Source organism: Uloborus diversus, chromosome 4, assembly GCF_026930045.1.
Source record: "Uloborus diversus isolate 005 chromosome 4, Udiv.v.3.1, whole genome shotgun sequence".
In the NCBI taxonomy this organism is placed as follows: Eukaryota; Metazoa; Arthropoda; class Arachnida; order Araneae; family Uloboridae; genus Uloborus; species Uloborus diversus.
Window position 1 is genome coordinate 82,868,388 of NC_072734.1, and position 16,737 is coordinate 82,885,124.

The 16,737-nt window shown below is 35.1% G+C and overlaps 1 protein-coding gene across 1 annotated transcript in view; it reads right to left on the reverse strand.

Moving 5' to 3' along the window:
- Positions 1-14,724, reverse strand: part of LOC129219709 (GRAM domain-containing protein 2B-like) — a 138,235-nt gene extending 123,511 nt beyond the window's left edge. The window contains exon 1 of the mRNA XM_054853994.1: positions 14,576-14,724. Within this exon, the coding sequence (XP_054709969.1) occupies positions 14,576-14,685 (110 nt within the window). The 5' untranslated portion in view covers positions 14,686-14,724. The remainder of the gene's footprint in view (positions 1-14,575) is intronic.
- Positions 14,725-16,737: the final 2,013 nt, after the last annotated feature.

Here is a 16,737-nt window from a genome sequence, read left to right on the forward strand (position 1 = left end):
AGTCAGTTACATGGGCATCCGATACCATCAAGCAGACGGGCAAGCGTTCAAAAAGCACATGCGCGCAAACATCTTTTGCAGTAGCCATCCTCGTCACTGATCTTGAAGGCTACGCGCTTTTGGTAGTTTACTTCAAGATTCAAGCGTTCAATGGCGATCGGTGATTGCGAGTATGAAGTTCTGTATCCAGTTATATTATATCTATGGATGTAGCCTGTTGAATGGAGAACCTTAAGCTAGCTTTATTTTTTGATCCAGAACAGGAGCTGAGCTACTCCGGATTCAGCACCCTAAGAAAAAAAACTGCATATTTCCATGAGAACTTATATGACATTGTGACCACGATAGATTTTAAGTGCGTCATTCACCATTAGTATACACGGATTTTCTCAGGACATCAAAAAGAAAAAAGAAAAAGAAAGAAAAAAACCTGGGAAAGAGTCGAGTGTTGTCACTATTGCTGGGTGTTAAATGTTTCCATTTTCGATCAAATTCAGGAAATAAAATGGAGGGATTAAAAAAGGGCTTCTTTCTTTAATTCATCAATGTTTTAATTTTAAAAATTAAATTACAATAGACAGAGATATTTATTTTGAATTGGGTTATGATTTCAATACTCAGGGGCGCCCCGAACTTAAACTTTTAGGAGGACGGAAGTTCTGAATTTGCCGAATGGAACTCCAAATTTTACCAAATCGTCAGACAAAACTTGCCGAATAAGGACATTTTTGGAAAATCACAATGACCTCCCGCGACCTTCCAACGGGGCACTCCTGTCCATATTGTCTGTTGGTTTTCGTTGGTTCAGGAAATAAAATATTTGGTTTTATACTCTAAAAATAGTTACAAATTATGTAAACGCAGAAACCTTAAAATATGCAATTTTATCCATGAAAGTTTGCCATAATTTGATATTTATTCTTTAAATCAAATAAAATTTCAAATCATGTGCAATCTCCTACAGGAATAAAGTTATATATTTACACGAACGGGCTTAAATAAGATCAGATAAAAATAAAAGTATGATCAGCTGCCGATGCAACTAAACTTTGTCATAAATCTCAAACGGCATCTCCTTCACGGTTTTATAACACCAAAGAATTAATCCCTTCTAATGATACCTTTCCAGCGAAAGCCAGAGTACATCGCTTTAAATCTTGTCCTCCGAGTTTATCAGATTCAGGTCATCCGATATAACGGTCATTGTTTTTTAAGGTTCTTAAAATACAGAGGTTATTTGGAGGTCAAATGTAGTAGCCAAGGTGTGGATATTCCACTGTAACACGTCCATTGTATTTCTACTGTCCATCTGACGACCATTCAGCGTGACGAATGGTGAGCGGTAATTTAACGAATCGTTTTTGATGGGTAGTGATAGCCAAATGGAACTTTTAGAACTCTGTCCAAAGGGAATGCACGAGTGGATAAAGGGTTCATATCAAGTAATGGCTTTTTGAAGATTCATGCGCAATTTTAAATAATTGAAAGTCCAAAAGGGATGTAGTTCATGGTGGAAAGTTATAAAAATGAAATAATGGTATTTTTTATGTTGGTTATAAATGTTTTAACCATCATAATAACAAGATATATTAATTAAATCTTTAGTATCATTTCCAACGTAAATTATTAATTATATATCTTCAATTTAGTTTAACTTGATTAACATGAATGCGGTTGCGGTGAACTTTTCTTTTCAGCGAGAATGTTTTGACTGACGCTTTTCATGTATGTCTTGGCTGCTTTTTGATGCGACAATCGATTCGTCTGCAGACACATCCTGGTCGACAGATCCAATGCGTTTATTCAACAGTTCATACGATCAACAGGCGTGTCACACTGAATATTTTTGTGAAAGCAGATACTTTTCTCCCTAGCAATCCCCATAAATATGATAATGTTATCTTCATAAATTTATTTTTCATCGATGATTCAATAAAAAACCTTATTCTTTGCCCCACCCCCTCAACCAATATTGAAAAAAAAAATCACTTCGGTTAATAAAAGAAAAAGAGAGACATTTCATCCTCTCAACTCTCAAATTTTGTGGGTTCAATATCATTCGAAACTTTTCCTTAGATACCTCTACGCGCAGGAGCGCCCCTGACTTAATTTTGGGGGGGGGGGCGGAAATTCTCAATTTGCAGAATGGAACTCCACATTTCGCCGAATGATGATTATTTTGCCGAATCGTCAGACAAATTTTGGCAAATAAGGAAATTTTTTGAAGGCCCTAGTGACCTCTCGTGACCCACCATCGGGGTGCCCTTGTCTCTATGAACTGTTATTTCAAATTATGTTTTTTAATTAGCGTAGTTTTCTGACTAATGTTTCAATACATTAGAGATGATTTAAGTCTCTACAATAATGCCTGGTGTCTTCCCGAGAAATTAACCATTAGTTTAACCAATGGTTTACCATTCTTTATTTACGAAATTATTTCAAGACCTTTGCTCGAATAGTTTGAGAGAAATTACTCATTTAAAAGTCTCCATAACAGTCCCGATTATCTGCGAAGTTATCTATGGATGACAAGATTCTGCGACCCACGAATCATGCTGAAGAAATTTCTTTTTTTCCACGAAGAGATATCAAGTTCCAAATGCTGCTACAAATATGAGATATATATAAATATAAAACGTATTTTTGACGAAGAAATTCGGCTAAACATTCTTGTTGACGCGGACGTATAAGATCCGCGTCAACTCTTCGACTACATACCGTCCGTGAAAAGATCGGCCAATCAAACCCTGCATGAAGTCTGTTGTACTTGCTCAACTGTTATATATTCACATCTATTGCGATGTTCTGAAAAATACAGCTAAGTAATGAACAAACTAATTCAAGCTATAGGTTTTGTAAAATATTTTTACAACTGCATCAAAATTACAAAACTGTAGAGCTTTAAAAAAATTTTTTTTAATTGAATAGAATTTTTATACAATGAATAGAAAACTAAAACATTTAATTCTTTTTCTGATAAAATACAATGATGCGGCAGGGACAAGATTATCTAATTAATTCGATTTTAAGGAAGCACAAATCTTTAGGAGGAAGTAAAAACAAAACTTCAAGCAACATAGGTTCACTAATAGAGGAGTAGAGTTAGAACTGATTGAAGAGTTCATTATAAACGAGTTTTACTATATCCGTTGCACACTCAAACGAGGTTTGGATTCATGTTTGGGCGATTCCACTTTGATATAAGCATCGATTGTTGCACAAAACACTATAAAGACTCCCCATTCATCTGGATCTCCAGTTTATCCGGATCAAATTTGTAGAATTAAAAAAATTAACATTTACTTAAATAATAATAGTACTGACCCAGACGAGTGACCAAAGCAATGGTTCGGTTCAACTCGAAGATTGAAGGCAAGACATGGTATTTTCAGTAAGGTACACGAAACTGCAGTCCTATCAGTAAAGCACGAAACTGCAGTCCTCAGTAAAGCACGAAACTGCAGTCCTCAGTAAAGTACGAAACTGCAGTCCTCAGTAAAGCACGAAACTGCAGTCCTTGGCTGTAATGACTGAACTGGCGGTGTATTTCATGTATTTCTGCCTTAGCCCTGGCTATAGGGTGTAACTTACTGAAAAAAAAAAAATGTTTATTTGTTTATTGTTAAATTAAAAAGAGCAAGCTAAAATCGGGAAACTATCGATTTCAGGTCGGGAAGAAAAAATTTCTGGGATTTTGTCCCGCGACATTGATTGATCCCTCAAATTTGTGCCTCGTTTTTTGAACTAAATTCCTCGATTAACGTGGAAAAACAGACTGTATTTATCTTAATTTTAGAGCATAAAATGCTCAACACTTTCATCAAAGTGAGTGTTTGTTTAGTGGCTGCCGTGTTGTGAAAATATCGGTAGTGATCAGAAACTCGACATATTTCCGAAGTTCAAAACTGGTGTTGGTCACGTTGTTGCCCGATTTCGGGCCCCATGCTGTTCTTAACTTTAATTATGTAGTAGAAAATAGACACAAATACGAGACAGATATTTTTTTTCCTTTTTCCGAAAAACATCGGCAATACATCGGCATTCAGATGCTTTTCAGGGCCTATGGACCGATGTTTTCTCCAAGTTAGCATCGGCGGAAGATGCCGATGGCTAAATTTTTGAACCATCGGAGCCGATGCGTCGGTCGAGCACTACTGATTTAAGAACGTTTTGCTTATAAACCGGATTATTTGGATGACCGTTTATCAGCAAGGTCCCATTTAGTCCAGATAAATGTGGTTGTGGTTCATATTATATCCTTGTTTCGTTATAGGAATATTATGAAGGGTATGAACTCGACCTCTATATATTCCAATCAAATTTTGAACATTTCTACAAACAATATTAACATTATGCTTTTTAACTCAGCAACGAGCATATCTTATGAGATACGCCCGTTACTGGGCAAATATTATTTTAATATTGTTCCTGGAAAATAAAATAAATAATAACTGCATTATATAGAAGTGTTAAGTGAACATACATGTTCTTTATTAATAAATGCATGGAAACAAGAATCTAACATATTTGGAGTCATTGTAAGCTGTTTTGTGAAACATAGATACGTCTGTTAAAGTGGAATTGCTCATATTTGTTAAAACACTTTCAGGCGTTTGTCAGAAGTCTTGAAAGGATTTGAATCTTAACAAACAAGCACTGGTAAATAGCAATCCGTGAAACAAAATGTCTGATGCTCTAGCTTGGATTATGAGAACCTCAGTACAACCTAGTTTATCCGGACGAAGGACCAAAGACAATCCGTATAAGCGAAAATCTGGTTAATAAGCAAAACATATTCTTAAATAAGCAGACATCTCTTATTACAGTAAAAAACAATGCTGTGCAACAAACTACATAGTACCGTTTCTCGTAAATACTTTATCATTTATAGTTGAGCTGCGGTGGAGTCGGGCTGACGCTCCAAGTACACCGTATTGTTAGTTTAATTAGTGCTATACTTTATTGTACGTTCTATGCAGGAGTTGTACGCATAATAAAAACAAAAACCGACTGTTTGGCTTATTAATAGTCTCATTCTGGGACATTCATTTAAAAGGATTATTAAAGTGAATATACATTTTTTAACAACTTCTATCCGGATAAACGGGAGATCCGGATAAACGGGAACCGGATTAACTTGGCTCCACTGTACTTAACGAAATACTCCTTCTTCAGTCAGGTATTACAAGAACTCTTTCCACAGAATCAAGTACATGGACAAAAACTCCACATAGAAAAATTTACCAGAGGAAAATTTCCCATTTCAGCCACAACCGATAAAATTTCATAGCATTTTTACACCGCAAATATTATTCCTCTATACAGCTTCATAAACCTGCTGTAACTGACGTCAAAACGAACGTAACCTTTACCTGACGAACAAAAAGAAAGCACAAAGCATTTCTGTCTCTTCATTATTTAGAGATCACGTGCCTAGATATTAGCGTCCTTCGGCCGCAATTTTCCTCTTTATGTCAAGAGCATAAAAAATTGACACCCATCAAGTCTGCAAACACACAATTTCGGCTTTTATTTTCCCGTTACCGAAACCCTTGTTAGTTGGCATAAAGAATGAAATTATATTCATTGGAAATTTTTTATTGTTAATACCAGCACAACTTCAAAACGCGCAGTAATTGAAGATGAAAATCTTAAATTTTCTATGACATGGAGAAACTTTGAATTATTGTCTATCCTTTGTCCGTGTTTTTTTTTTTTTTTGATACAAAATTTTACTAATTCTATTAATCATAGACATAAACATCAATGACGCATATAAATTGATTTTGTGTAAGTTCAACAATTACGCAGGAACTTTACGTAACACAAATAAAATCTACCCTTTCTTTTGAAATACATGTTGCAAAACCTGTCCTGAGTTTGCATTCTTTTTCTTTCCATAAAAGTTTTTAGAGACATTTTTGACGCAAAAATTGCCCTCGTAAACCCGTTATCGAGAAATAAAAGTCTTAAAATCTGCGAAAATTTTCAGAAGAGTGCCAAATTTAAGGACTTGGCAAGAAATTGATCACGCAATTTCACCGCTTGCCTACAAATCGTGTGAAACATATATTTAATTACTCAACGAAATTCGCTAAAATTTGGCGAGTTTTCAGAAAATTTCGGTAGACTTTAAGACTTTATATTTAAGACTATTGGTCAAATAATTTATACCTCCAGAAACATGTTTTACAATGCTGTTTCGATTGCTCCCGATTTATTTTTTTTTTCACTATTATATTAGAGTGTGGTTTTTTGGTAAGGATCAAAATATAAAAAATCAACTTTACGAAAGTCAAAATTTTACAGATCAACAAATAACCGGAATTACTTATAGTAAATTAAGTTTTTCTTTTTGTTGGAAAATGCGGCATGTCAACTTCCTGTATATAGAGAGGGCGATGTGTCAATTGTGGTGAGGGTGTGATGGTGAAGGTAGTATCTATTGAAATCAGTATACGTGCCATTAAAAGTAGTCGCAAATCAGTGGCACGACGAGACTCTGAGCGTGGAGGAGTATATTATAAATGCTGGTTCTTTAAGAATTGCGAAACGAACATTGCACATTCGGTTCCGACTAGGCTGACACGATCCTGTTCGATTAGGAAGACTATTCAAGCTATGAATATCTCTGTGAAGGATTTTGCTTTCATGTCAATCAGAGAATCACAGGGCAACTGCATGTTTGAGTGTTAAACACTTTATAGCTTCCTAGAAGGGTGCTCTCGAAAAGCGTCACAATGCGTTGTTACGGTCTGAAGTTACCCAGGTGTTTTATTTTCAGAGCAGAACTTATAACTCTAAATGTTGATACCCGAGCGTGAGTATTTTTTTTTTCTACCTGGAACAGGATTGTACTAGCCAAGTTGGAACCGAGTACAAAATGTTCGTAGTTCTCCAAGAAATACCATTACGAATACACTCCTCCACAACACATGACAGTGCATACCGCATCACTCCTTTGAAACTTCTGACATCACACGTAAACTTAACAATCGATACCACTTCCGTCACCACCACGACTCGTACACGAGACCAACTCCAAAGGAAAAATACGGGATGTTGATATGTCGCACCCTATACTCTGCTCCGAACTCATACGCTTGTCTTTGGGTAAAAACCAAATATTTTCCAAGAACGTAATCGTAAACATTATAAAAACTGAATATTTTTGCTCCAAGTCGAAATTCAAGTGTTTAAAAAAAAAAAAAACTCTTAAAATTGCTTTTAAACAGTGAATGACTTCTATTGTCAGTAAAACTTTCAATTTGTATGAAAAAATATGGTTTGTAAATAGAAAAATCTTGAACTATTTTTGTACAGCATACTAAAAATTTAAAGTTTTTAACTGTATGGACCTTTGCTGCTTTAGAGTTACTTTTTTACTCAGTCACAATATAACATGATGATTTTATATTTGGGAAAATTTGAGTACTTTAAAAACGAAAGCTTTCTCATTTATCATGTAATAAGAAAAACGAGGGTTAAGTGGAAAAACTAGAGAATTTCCTTAACTTGGCCAAAAGTATTGGAGAAAATTCTAAATGTTTTGTTTGTAAAAAAAAAAAAAAAAAGGGATTTTCAGTTAGGATCCTCTCAAATCTGATGACACAAAGGTCTAATAAGAACCACATGGCGAGTTTTCAAAAGGAAATGCAAAAAAACTACAGTGTCACACTTCATCTTCTCCCTCCCTACCCCCTTATCACATGTCACGTTATTTTTCATAAACGTACTCTGATAAAAATTGCATTATGTCACACTTTTCGTAGCCCCCTCTCCCATTTATCACAAACTGTCACAATTTCAAACACAAGCACTTCCCTCTCCTAGCTTGACATTATTTATAGACAGCCGCTTTCCAATTGGTAAGAGGAAGGTCGAAAATTCTACCTGCAATAACCCGCTTTTTTTTCCCCTAACGGGGAATATTTTTCTTACCCATGGTAGTAAATGCTTATAATAAGCCTGTGTTTGGTCTGTTTAAACGTGCTCATAGCAGCCCAAAGAGGCATAAGCCAAACAATATTCTCCCCTCTGTCAGCAAAAAAGGGGGGACATATATTTAAATTTGAGAATTAACGTTTAAAAAATAAAAAAGCTCCTATACTTGCTCTTTAGTTTATTACCTCTGTTTCTTTTTTCCGTCAACTATCGGTGGTATCCGAGTCTTTAATAGCCACTTTCATCCACCGTGCCAATCAACTTAAAAAGTTTCACTCAGCCGTCTGGAGTCATTGATAGAAATTTTCGTCAACCGGAACTTGTCGCATTCTCCGCATCGCCGAGTATGAGACCTAGATTTTTGTCTCTTCTCCCCTGCGACGCTGGATTTTTGGCGAGGTTCCTACGGCAATGAACAAAAGCTCATAGCCGAGTCAGTGGGCTTGGGTTTTTGCACCCCTTTTGACTCACAGCCAAACGACTCCATGGTGATCACATTCGTACTTTCCTCATCAAGTCGCAACTGCTTCGTTGAAAACTTCTTCATACTTTCCGAAATTAATTCAAAAACGTCTCCAGCAAAGTGAAAAGAATATTTACTTCCGGACAGGCACGTATCCAGGAGACCGACGCATCCAACAACGCGTATAAATACACAACTAGCTTTTTTTTTCTTTAATTTTGCATTGACAACAAGGCTGTAGTCATTAAGGTGAAGGATTCAGAGGTTCAAACTTCTCTTAAAATTCAACACGACGTTTCACTTTTGTTTACAATGTACAAAAAATTGTAGGGCCAAGGGGGCCTGATCGGTAAGGCACCGGGCTAGTAACTAGGAGGTTCGGGTTCGATACCAATCGGTCGAGGATTCTCCGTGTTCCCTGAAGTTGACAGGGGCACATTAGATTGTCGTTGTCAGAAAGTCCTCCATACGAATCAATGCCTCTGGGGTTGCTGAAGTGGGAGTTGTTCGGCTTCTGGCTTGGTTGTAAATATCATGTGCTGTTTGAACTAATGCGAATTTCCACCTTCCACCTAAATATCAAGCACAAATCTTTATTCCCCCCCCCCCCCATTGAAATAATGAAAAATAAATATTTAGGGTCTGAGAATTAAAATTTTTTTTTTGAACAGGTTTTGTTATTTTTGTTTTCCCCTTAAACTCTTACTTTAATGAAATCTAAAAAAAAAAAGAAACTGAGTTGTGTTTTCCACCAATTTACTAAAGCCAACAATTTACTGATTATGACCATATTACAAATTGTGACATTCTACTGATCGTGACTTTGTTACTGCACCAGTATATTTTTAATCATTCTTATCTTTAATCAAGACTGTTTTTGAAAAATATGTAATAACTTTTAATCATTTTGTAATTAATTCTCCTTATCATTTATGTTTTTGAAAGTAACATCATTTTTTCTTCAAAATTGTGCTTTAAAAAAAAAGAAAACGTTTTTTTTTTTTTTTTTTTTCAAATTGCAATCAACCTTAATTATGTACCAAAAATGCTGATTTTGATGGTGTTACTGTATTTTGACAAAATTTCAATCAAGTCAGCTATTGTTCCGGGTTTCTTAGTTGGATGGCGTTGGAAAGTCACTCCACATCTCCTACCAAAACCGAGAAGGTCTTGTCACCATTCGGGGGAGAAGTAGAAGAGTTGTCTTCAGTCGTCTTCCCCTAAATGATGCTAGTGAAAACGAAATTCGCCCTCACTGCCACAAATCGACTAGCAATTGCTACTCAGTCTCGGTGATTCGAGTGGTATTAGTAACAACAAAATTTTTAAAAAATCCCATTTTTCTTGTCCAACAGTAAGAAATTTACATTCAATTTAAAAATGATATTGTGCCCATGAATATTCATACATCTTGCATTACCCATTACAATCATCAAGACAGGAATAGTGTTTAGACAATAGTAACGTAAAGTAGGAAGTAAACATTTTTGGAGGAAAAAGAAACTGAAAGATCATCTAGAAAAAAATAACTTTTACTGCCTTTATTAAATTGTTTGTTTTATGGTTGTCATGAAAAAATGCAAGCTTTCTCTTTTAAAAGCATTTTATCTTAAATTAATTTCTTTAACAAATATAGCTAACTTATAAACACCATACATTATTGCTATCATAATAAAAACTTCACAAAAAAATTGGAAAGGGTTCATAACCTAAAAATCCCTAGCTTCTACAATAAAATTGTTTGACATCACAAATTCACAAAAAATGATTACTACAGATTCCAAAGTAGAACATCGATAAACTGAACATCACCCATTGAAAAATGAATGTAAAGTTTGTAAACACAAGGAATAAAAGGCAGGGCCGACGAAAAGCCATGCCAGTCTAGTCGGAAAATAGGAGCCCGGACCTTGAGGGGAAGGGCTGGCTCAGAATATAAGTAGCATAAGTTTTATGGAGAGAGAGGCCCAGACTGACAAGGGGCCCGTTACGCCTTCGGTTGCCTCAATAAAAGAAAGAAAGAAAACAATATTTCAATTGTAACCATAAATGAAAATTTCGGGTTTGAAATTTGAAGGGCGTTTTGACCCTTAAAAATATTTCTGGCTACATCGTTGGTTACCATCAAGACTTTTAGCTAAGCATATTATCATTTCAAATGAAAGATTTGACTATATGTATGGTTGATTTATTGTATGCTAAGCACTATGTGATCCAAAAATCAATAGACCTTTCAGAACCTTATAATTATTTAAATATTTACAATAAAATGATGTAGTTTGCACATAAATTCTCAGAAAAATCGGGGATTTTTTTTTTTTGTTTAGAATGAATATTTATTTACATAAAAGAAAAAACAGCAATAAAAAACTTAAAGGGAAAGCACATGTCCTCTTGTGTGAAAACAATAATTTTTCCAAGATACTGAGTCCCCCCCCCCCCCCAAATGTCAGGCCTGATCCATCGTCAGCAAAATAGCATTTCGTTAAAGGAAAATGGTGACGTGTACAGTGGGGTAGTTCAAAAATGCATGTTAAAAAAAAAAGTTTCTCCTAGATAACAGGACATCCCTTAATGTTTTAGGCTTGTGGATAGTAATATACTGGAAGAATTTAGCTTCCTATTTCAACTGAAAGATGGTGCTCAACTCCCTCCCCAAACTTCATAAGTTTGGGGAGGGGACTTAAAAATACATTGAACTCTAAAAACAATGCTACATATTATAATATACATTATTAATATGCATATACATTGCAAAAAAAATAATTATTTACAAAAAACAGCTTTGGAAATTAAATGTTTCTAAATTTGTGGCTTTTTCTACGCTACGGCTAATCTTAAATTAAGGGATCACTGAGCACCCTTTTAAAACTTGTATAAGAAATTAAAACTTGTACAGCATAATACTATTAGTAAGTCTAAAAAAATAGAGGACTCTAGATGAAAAAACAATTTTTGAACCACCCTAATGTACAGGATCTTTCTATAAGGCACGGATTCTGATTCAACAGCAGACTTTGACAAAACTTGTACACTTCGTCTGCAATTTATTCATAAAAGACTTCCTCTTCCGCTTACATCTTTTCAATTTACCTCTTGAAATTTCGATAAGAAACATCATTTATTATCTTTTCTTTGCATTCCCTAAAGGTTCGCATGCATAGCCTTCGATTGCTTTGTAAACAAAACTGTAAAACTTTGTTCCCCAACAATATCTTCGATTGTTTGCTGCCGCCATTTTTACTATTGATTGTTTAGTCTAATCGTCAGTGATATTTCATAATCAGTTTTATCGTATTTAATGCCTCAAAAAGATGGCTGTCTGCCAAGGAGAGAAAAGAAAAGTATGGCCAACCTTTTATGAATCATTAAAAGCATGGCTGAATAGCGTTCTGTGTCTATTACTTCAATTCCTGTAATATAGCAATCCATTTCGGCTAAGTGGTTCTTGTTTATCACGTTAGTTGCTATGGTAATGAAAATATTTTTTTTTCTCATTAGGCAAATGCGTTAATGAAAGATTCACTTTGGCGTTTAGATGCTACCGGAAGAGCATCTATTTTCTAATTAAGATTTTAAAAGCACTAAAATTAATCGAAGTCGTGCAAAATTTAAGATTTAAGTTTTCAAGAATGAAGCGTTATTCCTCATGTTTTCGCATTACATGAAAAGTGGAGAATATTGATTCGGGTGGTTAGTTAATTTTTCGCCATTTCAAGTCTTTTAGTATTGAAATAGCGAAAACAAATGAAGTCCTAGTACTGCACTCTCTTGGCAAGTTTATCAAATACGTTTCCTGCTCTTTATTTTAGCAAAAATTTTGGCTATATGAAAGGGATATTTTTTGCTCTCTTCCCAATGAAACCAAGTTCGAGACGATGCGATAATTATATCGAGTAGAAAGGTCCATTCTAAGATCCTAAAATTAAATATCGAATAAAAAAAACTATTTATCTTCAAGAACTATCGCAACTCACTGCAACATTCCATAATTATGAGGTTAGTTTGGAAGCTATTTGTAATATTGTTGATGGTAGCATACCACTGTAGCATTCTATGCAATATTTCAAAATGATAGAAATATGTTGAAGTTGTGAAGTACAACGGGGAGCTTTTAAACGTTGAGAAAAAAAAAATTCTACTTTTAATTTGCCTTACTTGTCTATAAATAATTTATATTGCATCCAATACAGATACTGATCGCAACATTTTTTTTACTGAATTTAACTCCGGGGCAAAAGTATAACAAGTTTAAATGGAATCTCTCTTTTTCAGCGCTTGTTTTGCTTACTGTTTTACATCGAATGTATGCAGTAATGTAACTCTTGTTAAGCTAAAAATGTTAATGAAATGAAAGAATATTTTTGTATTTCCCGTACTTCAGGTTTCAAATATTACTTTGTATGTTTTGTGCTTCCAAAGCTATATGTTAATAATCAACGAAATATTCAAAGAACAAGTCAAATTTTACCACTTGCTTTTTTTTTTGTGTTTTATGAGAACGTTAGCTTCATATACGTCAGAACGTATATGAAGCTGTTTGAAGCTTTCAATAACTTTTTTCGAAACCTTACAGCAACTTGGGCAAGGTATTGTTTCCCTCTGGTAAACGACAAGCTCATTTTTTTTCATTTTATTTGTTACAAAAGCGTTAATAATGCAAAGTTTTTTTTTATACTGTTACTCCAAATGCATAAACAATTCATCTAAAACGTAAACTTTTTGAGTTGATTAGTTTGAAATAAAGAAAACTTGTATCAGCATGCATTTCAGCCCCAAAGCCTTTATAAACACTCCGGAGAAAACCGTTGCAAAATGAAAATTCTTTGTTATTCAAAGGTAATAAAATTACGTGGGATGAGATTATTTAGTGATTAATTGGCATCATTTAGTGGTCAATTATATGCTTGAATGCTAGAGTGTTAAAAAAGGAAAATTAAAATGCACATGCTTTTTAGTTACAGAAATGTGGAATCAATATCGCACAAAAATCAGAAGTTTAAAAAGAGGACCATGTGACTAAGGTGACCATTTATCTTTTTCCTAGAAATGGGGCATTTTACATTTTAGGCAAACTGCATGAGCATTGGAAAAAAATCGGAGTTTTTAAAGTGATTATTGAAAAGGAAAACATAAATTAACACTTAAAATTCATACATATTCTTTAAAGCACAAATTTATTTCAGTACGTTTTGGCTCTAATTTTAAATAAGAAAGAAATTCCTGGTTGGATTTCACGTAATTTACTTTTATAAAATCAACAGCGATTTAAGAACCGTCATTTCTAACTGTTCGTTTTCGCTTGCTCCCAAATCAATCATTAAAGAAAATACCTTTTCTACCGGTGTATTAAGGCAGAACAAAGATAAAATATGTTCAATGATCCGGCAAACTCTTATATGATTTTGATAAATACATATGAAAATACTTTGACGAGATCACTCAACGCCTTGCGGTTGAAGCATATCCAGTGTTCCATTTGATTACTTCAAAAACCGGACATTTCAGCGTCCCGGAACTGAAAGCTAGGACAACTAGACAGACAATTGCACCTCAATTGGAGTCACGGAAAGTCACTGTGACCTCCCAAAAGTTTCCATATTCGGCAAATTTTGTTTAACGATGCGGGAAAAATATCATCATTCGGCAAAATTTGGAGTTACTGATTTAGAGTAAACAGGGCCGTAACCAGAAAATAATTTCGGGGAGGGCTTAAAAACTTCATTCAAAGCTTTGCGCTAATTGTACTAATATTCAAGTCGTCGGGTTAGCTATTATGAATGCGTTTTATGCAATTAATATACATATAAAAGACATTTGAGTTTTGGAACAATATTTTTTGGAAATTTTTAAATGTGAAAGAACATTTAAATGTCAAACCGAACAATTTTTCGGGGGGGGGGGGTGACCCCTGCTAGAAGAAAACCAACAGAGGATAGATTTCCTTCAGAGTCAATTGCATAGTCAGTTGCTTTGCAAACATGAAATCCTAACTTCAAAGAGAACTTTTAGACTAAGAAATCAGGAGAGTTTGATAAGAGAAGAGTATAATGTCCTAAATGTTGAGCCTGCTTCAAATGAGACCCCCCTCCCCTTTATACGGCCCTGAGAGTAAGTTTCACATACGTTCACAGAAAGACCCTTTTTTCAATAAATCAAGGGACTTACTCATTCTTGATCGAAGGATCCTCACTCTTGCCCTGGTATGTGTGTCTCCTCTTTTCCTGCCCGGTCCAACTCAACTTCAGTTTGAGGGGCATGGCCAGAATCGGGAGCATCGATACAAACGATCGGCAATCTTAATCGAATGTGGTGAATCGAACTCTCTCTATCATCGACTGCTGAGCATCATCTTCCGAAAAAGAGTTGTCGTCACGTGACTCCAAAGAGCAGTTCGGAAAAAATCACTCCTAAGGTAACTGGTTAGCCATCCTAGACCTTGGTAGCTGAGATAAGACCTTATCAATGGCTGGGCGTAATATCCGAGCCACATGCATATGCTTTACTAAGTCAAATGTTCGAGAAGATAAGAGACTTCAAGAAGAGTCACCTTCGAAAGAAAAATTGTGATTATGTGAAGGAAGTTAAATAATCAGAATCGCATATTTTTCTAAACAAGGAACTATAATAAAACTTTTATTTTGTTTCGCAAAGAAGTTTGAATACATAAACAGTTGATACAATGTTGCAATATGGAAATGAAAAGGGGACAGCACGAGTGAGAAAGCATGCTTTGATTAGCGTTGAACAACTATCGAATTCTGTCGTGACGATGCATCATGACGTAATGGAGAGGACTTGAACCAGGGTTCCACGGAATCATAGGGCTCCCTGGACCTTTAACAAGGGTTCCATCAGTGTGATCTATTTGCTTAAACAAACCGCCAAAATTTTGGGAAAATTTTTACTTCTATAAAAGATTGATTTTTAATGAAGGTTTGCTTATAAAAATAAATGCAAATAAACATTTTATTTCTTGCTTTTATTTTTTATTTTAATAGAATATATTTCTAACCCCCCCCCCCCTTCTCTCTAAAAACGACTTTAGCTACCTTGACATTCATTATCTTATTAAGATAGTTGTGTTGTGGTAAAATAAAGATCAAAACATAATTTTGTAAGTTACAGTAGTATAAGGACACCTTCACACGAGGCAACTTAATTGAATCAACTTTCGAACAGGCGGTTATCAGGATGTGTAACCAGACAGAAAAGTGAAGGAATCATCCGCCATCCGTCACTCGACAGTCAACTCATCAAGCACATCAGGCACACGTGTCGCAACCATTCGAATCCTGATGTTTTGAATCAACTTTTTAGTTGATTCAACTCATCGGGACATCGCAAAAATTTTGCCTTGCACTGGAGTAAGCTGAGTCATTCGGTTCAGTTTTAACAGTGTTGTGGAACAGCTGTTCGAATAAATTCGGCGTATGAGAAGAAAAGCTGATTCAGCTAAGGTGCTTCGTGTAAACACAACGAAAAACGTCAGTTAATTATTTGACAGGCAACTTTTTTGGAAAATTAATTCAGCTAACCTCCTGTGTAGAAGGCCGAAAGCCTTGATATCCTATTTTTCTTCTCTTTGATCAAGAGATTCCTTCAAGGAAACGGTAAGCTCAAAGGATTCTCCGAAGTAAAAAGTACTCCTGATGTAATAGAAATTACATCATGATATTTACTCGTATTCTTATCTGTGATGTCGATTCTATGTAGTAGTTTCTCTCGATACTAAGTAAAAGTACTGTCAGTGAGGGTTAGTATTTTTTCATGAACCCTTATCTTCATATATATAATAGCGAATGATCGAGTAACGCTCCTGAAGTTATCAACAACGAAACTTGCGCCACGGCATGAGAATTTGATAATATTTTTCGTAATGTTTGGCATGCAGGGAAAGGCTTTATTGTGACAAGGCTGAACTGGATCCGGTCACTTAACTGTTTTACCGGTAAGACAGTAATTTTTGAGGAGAATGAGGAAATGAAAAAGTGGTCAATTATGAACGCTATCTAGTCACTGGTGTTTAGGGTTAATTCACTGGAGTAAGGATCAAAATGTCAACTATCAAAATATCACCAAACAGGCAATTGCTTCGTTCGATTGTAGAGTAAAAGCAATTTTCACCCGTCATACCTTGACGGGCAACTTTCCTAGTTGTTATAAATATTATACCATGATACAAATTTAGTAGTGTGTTGAGAGAAATACTAATCATGACATAAATTTCATTCCTATTTTGTGATCTGACGATGTCAAAATAAGTATTTTTATCCGAACTAACTCGTATCAAAGGCAACCAACCCGGATAATCCGGTAATAAGGGTAAT